At 38.6% G+C, this 14135-nt stretch overlaps 1 protein-coding gene across 1 annotated transcript in view; it reads right to left on the bottom strand.

The window, feature by feature from the left end:
• Positions 1 to 14135, bottom strand: part of wipi2 (WD repeat domain, phosphoinositide interacting 2) — a 78146-nt gene that overhangs the window by 23649 nt on the left and 40362 nt on the right. The window contains exons 3-6 of the mRNA XM_073060660.1: positions 9973 to 10142; positions 8504 to 8600; positions 8034 to 8131; positions 376 to 468 (exon numbers count right to left, since the gene is read on the bottom strand). Coding sequence (XP_072916761.1) covers positions 376 to 468; positions 8034 to 8131; positions 8504 to 8600; positions 9973 to 10142 — 458 coding nt within the window. The remainder of the gene's footprint in view (positions 1 to 375; positions 469 to 8033; positions 8132 to 8503; positions 8601 to 9972; positions 10143 to 14135) is intronic.

Here is a 14135-nt window from a genome sequence, read left to right as displayed (position 1 = left end):
CTTGCAACCCTTCAAGATTTCAATACTCTTCCATTTCTGGTCTCTGACTCTGTGATTTTGGCTACCTAGGTACAAAGCTCCTGTAACTTAAATACCCTCCCCTCCCTCTTCTCTAATAATACTTATTAAGTTTGCCTTTTTGGCTAAACCTTTGGTAACCTATTCAATAATCTTCTTGAGGCTTCATGCCAAATTTTATCTGGTAACTTTTCTGCAAAATGCATTGGGAAGTTTTCTTTTACATTATACGTACTATTATTGATGATCATGATGAACGTTTGGCCCATGAAAGAGATATTTGTGTTTATAATTTTGATTGTATCCAAGTTATAAAACTCATAATAACTAATTATATATTTGCCTCAAATAGCTTACCTTTTCAGAGGCTGTTGCCAGTTTTGTACCACTTGAATCAAATGCCAAAGCAGCAAGAGGACTGTCATGGGCTGGGATCATGTTGGCAGCTCTCTTTACAACAAAAGCAAAAATACTTTAAATATTCATTCTAATTATTGATCACTAACAATCTATTTTTTGGGTATATTATACAAAATATGACAGCTTAAAATCAAATATTTACAAAGGAAGGAAATTAATAATTCAAAATTTCTTACCGCTAAAATCGAACCACTTAATGGATATAAAATCAATAGCATTTGCTTAGATTAGTAACTGCAATCATATTACAAGAACTTGAGAAGAGATCTTTAAACTCCACATTTAAAAATATTATGACACATATTGTTCTTAAAAATATGTAGTGTAAGGTAAAATTAACTGAAGAGAATGTTTATTCCAAACTTTACCTCCAATCCAAGCAACATTCTTGTAAATATTTTCTACTCCTCCTTAACTATTTTTTTTCCTGCAGTGTGGCCTCACCAATGCTTAGGTTGGTTACTCAACACTTAGAACACATTTAAATTCTTAAGTATGGCCTAACTTGTACTCGATGTATAAAATAAAGGCATGCAAGCAAGGCTGATATTCACAAAGGACTCATTAGTTAAGCATTTTTTTTTCTCCCACAAGGTTACATTGATTCATTCTAATTATGCTCTGAGTTTTTGAGTACACTTTTATCACTTAATTGACTTCTGGTGAACTACAGCTCCCCATTTTCTCGTTTCCTTCATTTGAACTGTAATGTTACTTCTCATATTTTGCAGAATCCAGATGGTTTTCAAAATTAACGAAGTTTCTCTACAACCACTGCTCATAAAAATTTTATCCAGCCATCAGTTCCAGTATACTTGTTAATCCTTCTGTCAACAACTTTAGGTTACCTATTACTTCTTCCCTGGTAATATTAATTTTAGATCAGAGTCATAAAGCACAGATACAGGCCCTGTAGCCCAATGAGTCCATACTGACTATACTGCCCAGCCATCTAGTCCCAATTTCTTGTGTTTAGCACATATCCCTCCAAGCCCTGTACCACCATGAACTGATTCAAGTGCTTTTTAAATAATACTATTGTACTTGCCTGAACTGCTTCCTATAGCAGATTGTTGCATACACTCACCCCTCCGGATTTTTATCTTATTCTTTCTAAGTCAAAATATTCACTTAACCCTGATCTTCTAAACTGAATGCATTTTTCCTTTTCCTTGACCAGATCCTCAATATCTCTCATCAACCAGGATTCCCTAACTTTACCAGATTTATAGCCTCCATCCTAACAGGAACATGCTGCTCCCGGACTTTTAATATCACACTCTTAAAAGCCTCCCACTAGCTATTTGTTCCCCTTCTAACAAGTTCACCCAAATGAACTCTGCTAGATCTGTCTAATATCCTCCCCCCCCAAATTATGACCCTAACCCATGGACCTTTCTATCCTTTTCCAGAACTATCTTAAAACTACTGGAATTACAGTCACTAAAGCCAATGTGCTCCCTGACTGTCACTTCAGTTACTTGCTCTGCCTTGTTCCTCCCGAGAAAGGCCCCCTATATATTGACTTTACTAGACACATTTTAAATTCCACCCCCGTCAAGAAACCAAACACTCTGGGTAGCCGAGTCAATACCATGGAAATTAAGATATCCCACTCATTCTTACAACTATGAGCAAATTTTCTACACACCTGCTCCTCAAGTTCCCATTAACCATGGCAGGGTGGAGGTAGGAAACTATAACACAGCCCCACAGAGTGGCACCCTCTTCCTGTTTCTAAGTTCTACCCCTACGGCTTCACTGAATGATCCCCCAAGAATCTCATCTAAGCACTGCTGTCATGTGCTTCTTTATGAAAAATGGAACACTCCCTCCTCACCTATCTGTACTTCTATCACACATGCAGCAACTGTATCCAGGAACACTGGGCTGAGATGTTTCAATTAGAAAACTGTTGTAATACAAACTCCAGGAGAATTCCACTGTTCACTTCTTTCAGTCCAGAAGACTGAAATCAAATCATATAAAAGGCACCTTACCGAAAACTTCCATCAGATTGGTCTTCAATTCTTGCCAGCTAGCATTCATTATCTCGTTCCTAAAAGCTTTAGCACCAGCACTGTGAAACTGCCAGGGCTTGCATTGGTGGGCAGTGACTGAGCAGCCCTGTCAGCAATCGCATTAGAGATCTCTCAGCCCAGTATAGCTGTGCACAATGGGACTGTGTTTATTTTTGAGTCCATTCTCAGTTTTTGATGCAAGACAGGACAGACTGTTGATAATTGGTGAGCGCTGTATTGCATGGGAAAGAGGAGCGCGATGAGCGTTTTTCCAAGCATTAACTGGACTGCCCAACTGGGCTATGATGTCAGCCTCTCCCCCCCCAAATTACCTCCCCCAACTTCCAGTTATTTAACAGTAACTTAATATGTTGACCTCATGAATTTTAAAAATTTATGAAAGGGAAAGAAAGAGATTAATTTCAAAAGGTAAGCTAAGCTTAACTACCAGTTTTATTCCTAGAAACAATGGCTAAAAATTCACTTTCTTCTCAAATGAGCATTGACAATTATTTTTGGATTATTATTATATCTACAACATACCAATCATGCAAATGTTCTGTGAGCTGTAGATATAATCATTTTTATGCAAGGTTTCCCTGAAAACTTGCACTATTACGTTGTACAATTATAGTTATATCCTTTGACCTTTCCTGTTACAGAGCTAACGGATGCATTTGGTCATGATCTTTCAAGAATCACTTGATTCGAGCATGGTCCTGGAGGACTGGAAAATTGCAAATGTGAGTCCACTCTTTAGGAAGAATGGAAGACAAAAAGAGAGGAAATTATAGCCCAGAGGGCCTAACCTCAATGGTTGGAGAAGTGTTGGAGTCCATTATGAAGGACGAGGTTTCAGAGCACTTGGAAACTAATAACAAAACAAGTCAAAGACAGCATGGTTTCTGTAAAAGGGAATCTTGTCTGACAAATCTGTTAGAATTCTTTGAGGAAATAACAAGCTGGGTGGATAAAGGAGAGGCAATGGATGTCATTTATTTAGATTTTCAGAAGGCATTTGATAAGGTGCCTCACATGAGACTGCGAGTGGGAATAAAGGGGGCCTTTTCTGGTCAGCTGCAAGTGACTAGTGGTGTTCCTCAGGGGTCAGTATTGGGACCACTACTTTTCACATTGTTTGTCAATAATTTAGATAATGGATTTGATGGCATTGGAGCGAAGTTTGCAGATGATACAAAGATAGGTAGAGGGTTAGGTAGTGCTGAGGAAGCAATGCAATTGCAGCAGGAATACCGTTTTGGGATATGTATGAGAATGCATTTTAGTAAAAGGAACAATAGTGCAGACTATTATCTAAATGGGGAGAAAATTCAAACATCCGAGGTGCAGAGGGACTTAGGAGTCCTTGTGCAAGACTCCCAGCAGGTTAATTCACAGGTTGAGTCTGTGGCAAAGAAAGCAAATGCAATGTTGGCATTTATTTCAAGTGGAATAGAATATAACAACAAGGAGATAATGCTGAAGTTTTATAAGACACTGCTCAGGCTGCACTTGGAGAACTGTCAACAGTTTTGGCCTCCTATCTCAGAAAGGATGTGTTGTCATTGGAGAGAGTCCACAGGAGGTTCACAAGGATGATTTTGGGAATGAAAGGGTTAACATACAAGGAGAATTTGGCAGCTTTGAGCCTGCACTCAATGAAACTTAGAAGCATGCAAGGGGATTTAATCGAGACCTAACAAATGTTGAAAGGACTAGATAAGGCGGATGTAAAGAGGATGATCCCGCTGGTGGGGGTATCCAGAACTAGAGGGCACAGCCTCAAAATTGAGGGACGACCTTTTAGAACAGAAGGAAGGAGGAATTTTTTTAGCCAAAGAGGGGTGAAAATGTGGAATGCACTGCCACAGACTGCAGTGGAGGCCAAGACCATGGGTATATTTAAAGCAGATATTGATAGATCCCTGACAGGTTGAAGCATCATATGATTTGGGATCCAGGATCAGCCATGATGAAATGGCAGAGCCAACTCGATGGGCTGAACAGCCTAATTCTGCTCCTATGTCTAACGGTCTTACCCTCCTTTGCCCTACTTGGGGTTAGTGTAGTCCAGATCGAATTCTATCTTGATTATTGTAATTACTTAAGATACATTTAGGTAGTTTTAAAATATGTCTGGAGCTTTTGCTTTTTAAAAGAGTCTTTTTTTAAGGTTTTAAAAGTCAAGATATTGTTACTGTGCTCACTTTGGGAACTAGGTGTGTGCTTCCAATATGCTAAATAGGAAGGGCGTGTCCAACACTAAACTGAAGATTAACATTGGGCACATTTGTGGAGGCAAAAACAAAGCCTTCATAGGCTGATGCCAAAATAAGCAACAGCCCTCATATTAGCATTGTAATGAACTCTACATATACAGTATTATGCCTGAAGGCTACCACTAAACTGGCTAAATTGAAAACATGAACATGAAGCTAGAAGCAGGATTGCTCTGTAAATGGAAGCTGGCCACGATTCTCTCCATCCTGTGAATCATAAACTTAAGGGCGGCACAGTAGCATAGTGGTTAGCACAATACTTTACAGTACAGATAATCTGGGTTCAATTCCCATCAATGCCCGTAAAGAACTTGTATGTTGTCCCCATGACCACTTCTCCCGGGTGCTTTGATTTCCTCCCACAATCTTATATCATACCAGTTGGTAGGTTAATGGGTCATTGTAAATTGTCCCATAGTTAGGCTCGGATTAAATCGGGGTATTGCTGGGTGGCATGGCTCGAAGGGCTAATTCCACGCTGCATCTCAATAAAAAAAAATAGATAAATAAACCCTCAATTAGTGTTTTGTCTGATTACTAGTACAGGTCACGCTTTTCTCCTGGTCCCAAAGTTACACAACTACCAATATACAAAGTACTGGAGATATATATGAGATGTTACAAAGTTCAAAGTAAATTTTATTATTGAAGTACATATACAGTGCCTATAAAAAGTATTCACCCCTCTTTGGAAGTTTTCATGTTTCATTGTTTTACAACATTGAATCACAGTGGATTTAATTTGACTTTTTTTGACACCTATCAACAAAAAAGACTCTTGTGTCAAAGTGAAAAACAATCACCACAAAGTAATCTAAATTAATTACAAATAAAAAAACACAAAATAATTGATTGCATGAGTATTCACCCCCTTCAAGTCAGTATTTAGCAGCAATTACAGCATTGAAACTGTGAATACATTTCTGTCAGCTTTGCACATCTGGACCTTCTATTTTTCCCCATTCTTCTTTACAAAACTGCTCAAGCTCTGTCAGATTGCATGGGGATCATGAGTGAACAGCCCTTTTCAAGTCTAGTCACAAATTCTCAATTGGATTGAGGTCTGGACTCTTGACTTAGCCACTCCAAGACATAAACTTTGTTGTTTTTAAGCCATTCCCATGTAGCTTTGGCTTTATGCTTGGGGCCATTGTCTTGCTGGAAAACAAATCTTCTCCCAAGTCACAGTTATCTTGCAGTTTTCTCCCAAGATTTCCCTGTACTTTGCTGCATTTATTTTACCCTCTACATTCACAAGCCTTCCAGGGCCTGCTACAGAGAAGCATCCCCACAGTATGATGCAGCCACCACCATGCTTCATGGTAGGGATGGTGTGCTTTTGATTATGTGCAGTGTTTGGCTTACACTGATGGCCAGAAAGCTCAATTTTGGGTTCATCAAACCATAGAGCCTTCTTCCAGCTGACTTAAGAGCCTCCCATATGCCTTCTGGCAAACTCCTATCAAAAATTTCACGTGTATTTTTTCCAACAGTGGCTTTCTTTTTGCCACTCTCCCATAAAGCTGCGACTGGTGAAGTACCTAGGCAACAGTTGTTGTTTGCAGAGTCTCTCCCATCTCAGCCACTGAAGCTGGTAACTCCTCCAGAGATACAAGTTCTCTTGGTGTGGCCTCCTTCACTAGTCCCTTTCTTGCACAGTCACTCAGTTTTTGAGGACAGCCTGCTCTAGGCAGTTTCACAGCTGTGCCATATTCTTTTCATTTTTTGATGATTGACTTAACTGTACTCCAAGGGATATTCAGTTACTTGGAAATTTTGGAGTGTTCTTCATGGTGTGGCTTTGGCCAGGATACTGTCTCAGCAGCAACTGGACCTTCCAGATACAGTTAAATTTTTTACTACAATCAATTGAAACACCTTGACTGCACAGGTGATCTCTATTTAACTAACTACACAACTTCTAAAACCAATTGGCTGCACCAGTGATGATTTGCTGTGTCATATTAAAGGGGGTGAATACTTATTCAATCAATTATTTTGTGTTTTATATTTGTAATTAATGTAGATCACTTTATAGAGATTGTTTCATGTTGACACGCAAGTGTCTTTTTCTGTTGATCAGCTTCTAAAATAGCAGAATTAAATCCACTGTGATTCGACATTGTAGAACAATAAAACATAAAAACTTCCAGGGGTGGGGGGGGGGTGGTGATACTTTTTATAGGCACCATATACAACCCTGAGATCCATAACAGAATCAATAAAAGACAGCCCAACTGAAGCACTCAACCAGAGAGCAGAAGACAACAAACTGTAAAAAACAAAGAAATAATAATAATAATAAATAAATAAGCAATAAATATCAAGAACATAATATGAAGAGTCCTTGAAAGTGAGTCCATTGGTTGTGGGAACTTTTTAATGATGGGGCAAGTGAAATTTGAGTGAAGTTGTCCCATTTTGTTCAAGAGCCTGATGGCTGAGGTGTAGTAACTGTTTCTGAACCTGGTGATGCAACAGCTGAGACTCCTGTTCCTTCATCCTGATGTAAGCAGCGAGAAGAAAGTGGTGGTGGTGGGGTCACTGATAATGGATGTTGGTTTCTTGCGGCAGCGCTTCATTTAGATGGGCTCAATGGTTAGGAGAGCTTTACCTGTGATGGACTGGGCCATATCCACCAATTTTGGAGGATTTTCCATTCAAGCGCATTTGTGTTTCCATACCAGGCTGTGATGCCCGGTATCCTCTCCACTAGACATCTACAGAAGTTTGTCAAAGTTTCAGATGTCATGCCGAATCTCCGCAAACTCCTAAGGAAATAGAGGCTCTGCTGCACTTTTTTGTAATTGCACTTATGTGCTGGGTTGAGGACAGGTCTTCTGAAATAACATCTAGAAATTTAAAGTTGCTAACCCTCTCCACCTCTGATCTTCTGATGGGAACTGGCCATGGACCTCTGGTTTCCTTCTCCTGAAGTCAATAATCAGCCCCTTGGTCTTGCTGTCATTGAGTAAGAGGTGGTTGTTAGGAAACTACTCAGCCAGATTTTCAATCTCCCTCCAATATGCTGAGTCACTACTCACCAATTCAATGATAAATTACCTCAGCACAGCACTGGCTGTATACAACCTATTTATTCTTTTTCATGAAACTCTCCAATCAGATGCAGTCAAAATAATGTTGGGATATTTGTTTAGGTTCTTCACTGGTAAATTTTTGGTTGGCTGAGAATAAGTAATGCATTTATTCAAATGTCTGAAATATTCACAAATGTTAAAGGTAAAAGCACTATCATCTTGTACATTATTTCTGTACTCAACAGATAACTTCTTACCAGGTTGATAGTATCGAACACCTGTACTTCCCCAATGGTTGCACTACCAGGATAAGCAAGATAGCAATTATCATTATTAATGGAAAGTGCACACAACCCTGAAAAGAAGATAACTGAAGTTAATCAATTGTCATAATACTTCAGATCAAAATGTGCAATGAAAGGCGCAGTTGAAATTATGCACACTCTCATGTTTTATACAAGTTTCTGTACTGTCTGGAGCTGCTGATTTGTAGCACTTTGCCTGTAAAATAATCAGTAGTCCTTTAACAGTAAACTGATTACTGTTGTGTATAAATCAGTCATCATTTAAAATGGATAATTTCCCCACACTTTGTAGGTACATCCTGAGATACAATTTTTAATTAAATAAAAATTTTCACTGATTATGAAAAATCTTGTACAAAAACACTTCATGATCACTTCACACCATTGCTGGTGTTTATTGCATGAGATAATATAGGATTTACCTGTGGGGTTTGGTGGGGTTTCCCGAATGGTATGCAGTACTTTCATATCTCGGATATTGTGAATGTACAAACTCTCTTCCAGACATACTATCAATCTCTACATGTAGGGAAGAAAGTCAATTTTAATCATAGAAGACCAGAATAATGCAATGTTATAAATGGAAAAAAAACTACCTGTTTGTACTAAAAACCTTGAAACCACAAAATATTTTGGACACAGCATCATCGTGTTCTCCTACTAGCCATTTTAAAAGCCAAAATACTAAATACACCACTGCCAAATTTTACCAATGCCAAATAATTATCCAATAAATCTCCCACAGAATACATTTTTATTAGAAAATAATCTCTATTAGCAGTTTTGTGTAAATAATGATAGCATGACAGTGTCATTTTACAGGTCTATAAACCACCTAGCAACTTTGAGGTGACATCAACACTGAATCCCTTTACCAAATTTTTAACAACTTCCAACAAACAACAGAAATGTAGTAAATTAATGTCATATGGACATTATCGATATCCAAACAATATCTGGATCATTAGTGCAAAAGTCTGGTTAAATTACAATTGCAGAAGAGATTTAAGAGGATATTGTTTGGAGCAGAAAACCTTAGTTACATAGAGAGATTGGATAGGCCGTGTTTGTTTCCCCGGGAGTGAAGGAGGCAAGGTGTTAGAACTATATAGTATGAAGAACTACAGATAGTATTTTTTTTTCGTGAGCAGGAGTATCAAAAAACAAGAGGGCATAGGTTGGAGGTGAGAGGAAGGAGTCTTAAAAGGTAAATATTTTCCTTTACAAAACACAAAAAGTGGTTAATATCTAGAACTCACTGCCAAAAGAGGTGGTGGAATCAATGCAATCGCTGCATTTAGGAGACATTTTGATTGGAAGTGTAGACAGGCAAAGAGGTTGACATGGATGCAGTATGTCTATGAGCCCACTTCTGTGCTGTAGAATTCTGACTACTACTGACAGTAAAAAGAACCTTAAAAATCCCAGAAACTCTATTGTCATTAATTGAAATCAAATAAAAAATACTATTCTAATTCTTATTTTGCATGATGATAGTTCCACAAGATCGTAACCTTAAACCCCTTTACGATATCCACAAATCAATAACCTATTCACTAGCAGGAACTTAAGACATAGGATCAGTCCATTAGGCAGGAAAATCCGTAGGGGAAGAAAAAGTAACAATATTCAGCTGCAGAGGACAGATCAGGAATCAACAGCAGGCTATGATAGAGTGATTAAAAACACAGGAGTGTAATGAACAAACTTCTAGCTATAATAATTAATAGAATTCAAGGCAAACTCAATAATGTGAGAGCACATCTTGTGCTGCAGGCACAGGGGAGGAGGATCATCACTGAATCACAGTGAAAATAGTCCCCAGGTACCCGAGGAAAAGGTCTGTGAGGAATTGGGAGGGAAGATAAATCACCATGCCGCTGTTTCTCACCTGTCTGTTTAGCTTAACAGCCAGAATAGTATTAGAGTAACTGTAGTTGCAGATCTCCGTTCCTTTTTTAAAGTGACAAACCTTCAATTTTCTGGGTGCTTTAAGGCTCACAATAGCTACTAGACTGCTGGAAAACAGTCGTTCCACAATACATACATCTTCTGTGTCAGCTGTTTATAAACAATAGGGAAAAACAAGTTAACAATTTCCTATAAATTAAACATCCAACTAGGTCAATTTAAGTGTAACTGAAGCAGCTTGCATGAAATAACAATCTTTTCCATGACTCACTATCCCAAGTATTTTATTTATTGGGGCATATGCCACAATCAGTTAAAACAAGTGCTTGAGGAATATACTGAAACCCAGCCCAAGTTCATTCTATGAACCTTACAGATCATCCAGGATCTTGGCCATTGCCTGACTTGCTGCCTGAAAACCCAAACATCTGCCATTTTCCTGGATGTGCAAATCCAAAAAAAGCCAAGCCTCCACATCCAAGAGGCATCTATCAAAGCTCCGAACAGTCAGCCTTGGGCATCATATCCCGAAGTCCCATCCATCATCATAGCCCACCCACAGTCAAAAAATTGTTGAACATTGAGTTTTCAGTCACAGAGATTTAAACGTTATTCAAAAAGATTTAAGTTTTAAGATTTAAAGTTCTTGAAGCAAAACAAATGTAATTGAAATTATAGTAAAATAATAACAATTAAATAATTTAAGTGATCAAGCTCTTTCCTTTTTCCATTGAGCTCATGATCTCATTCAATTGAGTGTACAGAAGAGCTCGGACAGCATTTGCTGAAATACCTGTCAGCTGTGAAATTTCTGTTTGGGAGAGACTTTGCTGATGCAGGATCATCATCTTGTGCCTTGTCGCTATGATCACTCTTGTCATGGTGTACGAATTGATGATTTAATGGTTAAACTGTCAACATCTGCCACACCCTCACATTTTTCTTTTAGTTGTCCTTCACCCAGTTTGATTGATTCTACACCAGTTTCTGTTTTAGGTTACCAGTTCATTCAACTCATTATGTCATTGATCAGTAGCACCTATTTGTATCTTTGTTTAACCATACACTGGGCTATATACCTTTTGCACAGTACTGTACAATGGAAAAGTACATTTGGTGATGGAGAATACAGTTGAATACCTCAGCCTCATCTCATACTTTTGCCTTTTATCACACAAGAATAAAGTCTGAGACAGGAGATCTTTAGCATAGTCACTATTATTGGGTAATTACAATTGATACAGGTTATTGAAGCCATGGCTGCCTATTATTCTGAATATGCATTAATCTCAATTTTCTTTCAGAATCAGGTTTATTATCACTGACACGTGACGTGAAATTTGTTAACTTAGAGCAGCAGCTCAATGCATTACGTAATCTAGCAGTGAGGGAAAAAATAATAAATAAAATAAAACATAATAATAAATTAACGATCAATTACAAATATTGAATAGATTTTTAAACATGCAAAAACAGAAACACCATTTTTTTTTTTAAAAGTGTGGTAGTGTCCAAAGCTTGTGTGTGTGTGTGTGTGTGTGTGTGTGTGTGTGTGTGTGTGTGCGCGTGCGTGCGTGCGTGTGTGTATGCATCTATTAAATAGCTAAAATAAGTAGAGAAAAAAGCAGAAATAAAAAAGTAGTAAGGTAGTGTTCATGGGTTCAATGTCCATTCAGAAGTTGGATGGCAGAGGGGAACAAGCTGTTTCTGAATCGCTGAGTGTGTGCCTTCAGGCTTCTGCATCTCCTACCTGATGGTAACAGTGAGAAAAGGGCATGCCCTGGGTGCTGGAGGTCCTTAATAATGGACGCTCCCTTTCTGAGACACCACTCTCTAAAGATGTCCTGGATAAAGATGTCCAAGATGGAGTTGACTCGATTTACAACCTTCTGCAGCCTCTTTCAGTCCTGTGCAGTAGCCCCTCTATACCAGACAATGATGCAGCCTGTCAGAATGCTCTCCATGATACAACTATAAAAATTTGAGTGTATTTGTTGACATACCAAATCTCTTCAAACTCCTAATAAAGAATAGCCGCTGTCTTGCCTTCTTTATAACTACATCAATGTTGATTCTGATTCCAAATATCTTCAGAATTTTCACGTCTTTACATACTATAAAAGGACTAGGCCAGATTATCAACTGAACGCAAGTCATTCTCTAGAGCTCTAACATTACTGGGAATTTATTACAAAGGTTCCCATACCGCATTTGGAATATTCAACATTCTAAGGTAAATTAGGAGATATAGTTAGAAGCACACCCAAGTTCAGGGTGGCATCCACAAACTTCTCATGCTTTTTCAGACTTAAATTAACAGGTCAGAGCTAAGTCCATTGTAAGCATAAATGCAAGACTCTGCAGAAAGAAAATGCCTGGCAGACTGGGTATAGCCTTTATTTTTTATAGAAAAAAAACTCAGTTTTCAATTGTTATCTAAAACAGTGTTGTGATAGAATACCATAAGACACAGGAGCAGAATTAGGCTATTTGGCCTATTGAGTCTGCTCCACCATGGCTGATTTATTATCCCTCTCAAGCCCATTCTCCTGCCTTCTTCCTGTAACATTTGACATGCTTACTTATCAGGAAACTATTAACCTCTGCTTTAAATGTACCCAATGATTTGGCCTCAACATTCTAAATGGATGTCCCTCTATTCTGAGGCTGTGCCATCTGGTCCTAGACTCCCCCATTATAGGAAACATCCTCTCCACATCCACCCTCTCTAGGCCTTTCAATATTCAATTGTTTTCAACCCGACCCCCCACCATTCTTTTAACATCCAGCGAGTACAGGTCCATAGACAGTGAACACTCTATATACATTAACCCTTTCATCCCTAGAATCATTCTTATGAACTTCCCTCTATTCCCTCTCCAACATCAGCACATCCTTTCTTGAATCAGGGGTCCAAAACTACTCACAATACTCCAAGTGTGGTCTGACAAATGCCAATGCCTTATAAAGCCTCAGCATTACATCCTTACTTTAATATTCTAGTCCTCTCAAAATAAAATGCTAATGTTGCTTTGCCTTCCTTACTACCAACTCAACCTGCAAATTAATCTTTTGTGAACCCTGCACAAGGACTCCTAAGACCTTGTACACCTCTGATTTTTGAACTTTCTCCCCATTTAGAAAATAGTCAATATCTTTATTTCTTCTACCAAAGTGTACGACCATACACTTCTCTGCACTATTTTCCATTTGCAACTTCTTTGCCAATTCTCCTAATCTGACCAAGTTCCTCTGCAGACTCCCTGCTTCCTCAAAACTACTTTTCCCTCCACCTACTTTCATACCATCTGCAAACTTAGCCAAAATACATCAATTCTGTCATCCAAATCACTGATATATAATCCCTGCTGAACACCACTAGTCACCGGCTGTCATCCAGAAAAGGCCCCCTTTATTCCCACTCTTTGCCTCCTGCCAGTCAGCCAATCTTCTGTCCTTACTAGTATCTTTCCTGTAATACCATGGGTTCTTATCTTGTTAAGAAGCCTCATGTGAGAGACCTTGTCAAAGGCCTTCTGAAAATCCAAGTAAACAACATTCACTGATTCCCCTTTGTTTATTCTGCCTGTTGTTATCTCAAAGAATTTCAACAGCTTTGTCAGGCAAGATTTTCCCTTAAGGAAATCATGCTGACTTAGACCATTTTATCATGAGCCTCCATTCTTAATAATGGATTCCATCATCCTCCCAATTACTGAAATCAGGCTAACTGGCCTATAATTTCCCTTTCTTCTGCCTCCCCTCCCTTCTTAAAGAGTGGAGTGACATTTGCAATTTTCCAGAAACATTCTAGAATCTAGTGATTCTTGAAAGATCATTATTCATGCCTCCCCAATCTCTTCAGCTATCTCTTTCAGAACCCTGGGGTGTAGCCCATTTGGTCTATGTGCTTTATATACCTTCAGATTTTCGGCTTCCCAAGCACCTTCTTCTTAGTAAGAGTAGCTGCACTCACTTCTGTTCTGATACACCCGAATTTCTGGCATACCAGTAGTGTCATTGTGAAGACTGATGCAAAATACCTATTAAGACCAAATTTGTTTTACTATTCTACTTCATATTATTCTGCCACCTTATTTCTCATTCTCATGATCTGCTTATCTCTACTTGCTCTCACCTTAT

Source organism: Hemitrygon akajei, chromosome 11, assembly GCF_048418815.1.
Source record: "Hemitrygon akajei chromosome 11, sHemAka1.3, whole genome shotgun sequence".
Taxonomy (NCBI): Eukaryota; Metazoa; Chordata; class Chondrichthyes; order Myliobatiformes; family Dasyatidae; genus Hemitrygon; species Hemitrygon akajei.
The sequence above is the reverse complement of the archived record's forward strand: the minus strand, read 5'-3'. Positions and strand labels throughout refer to the sequence as shown.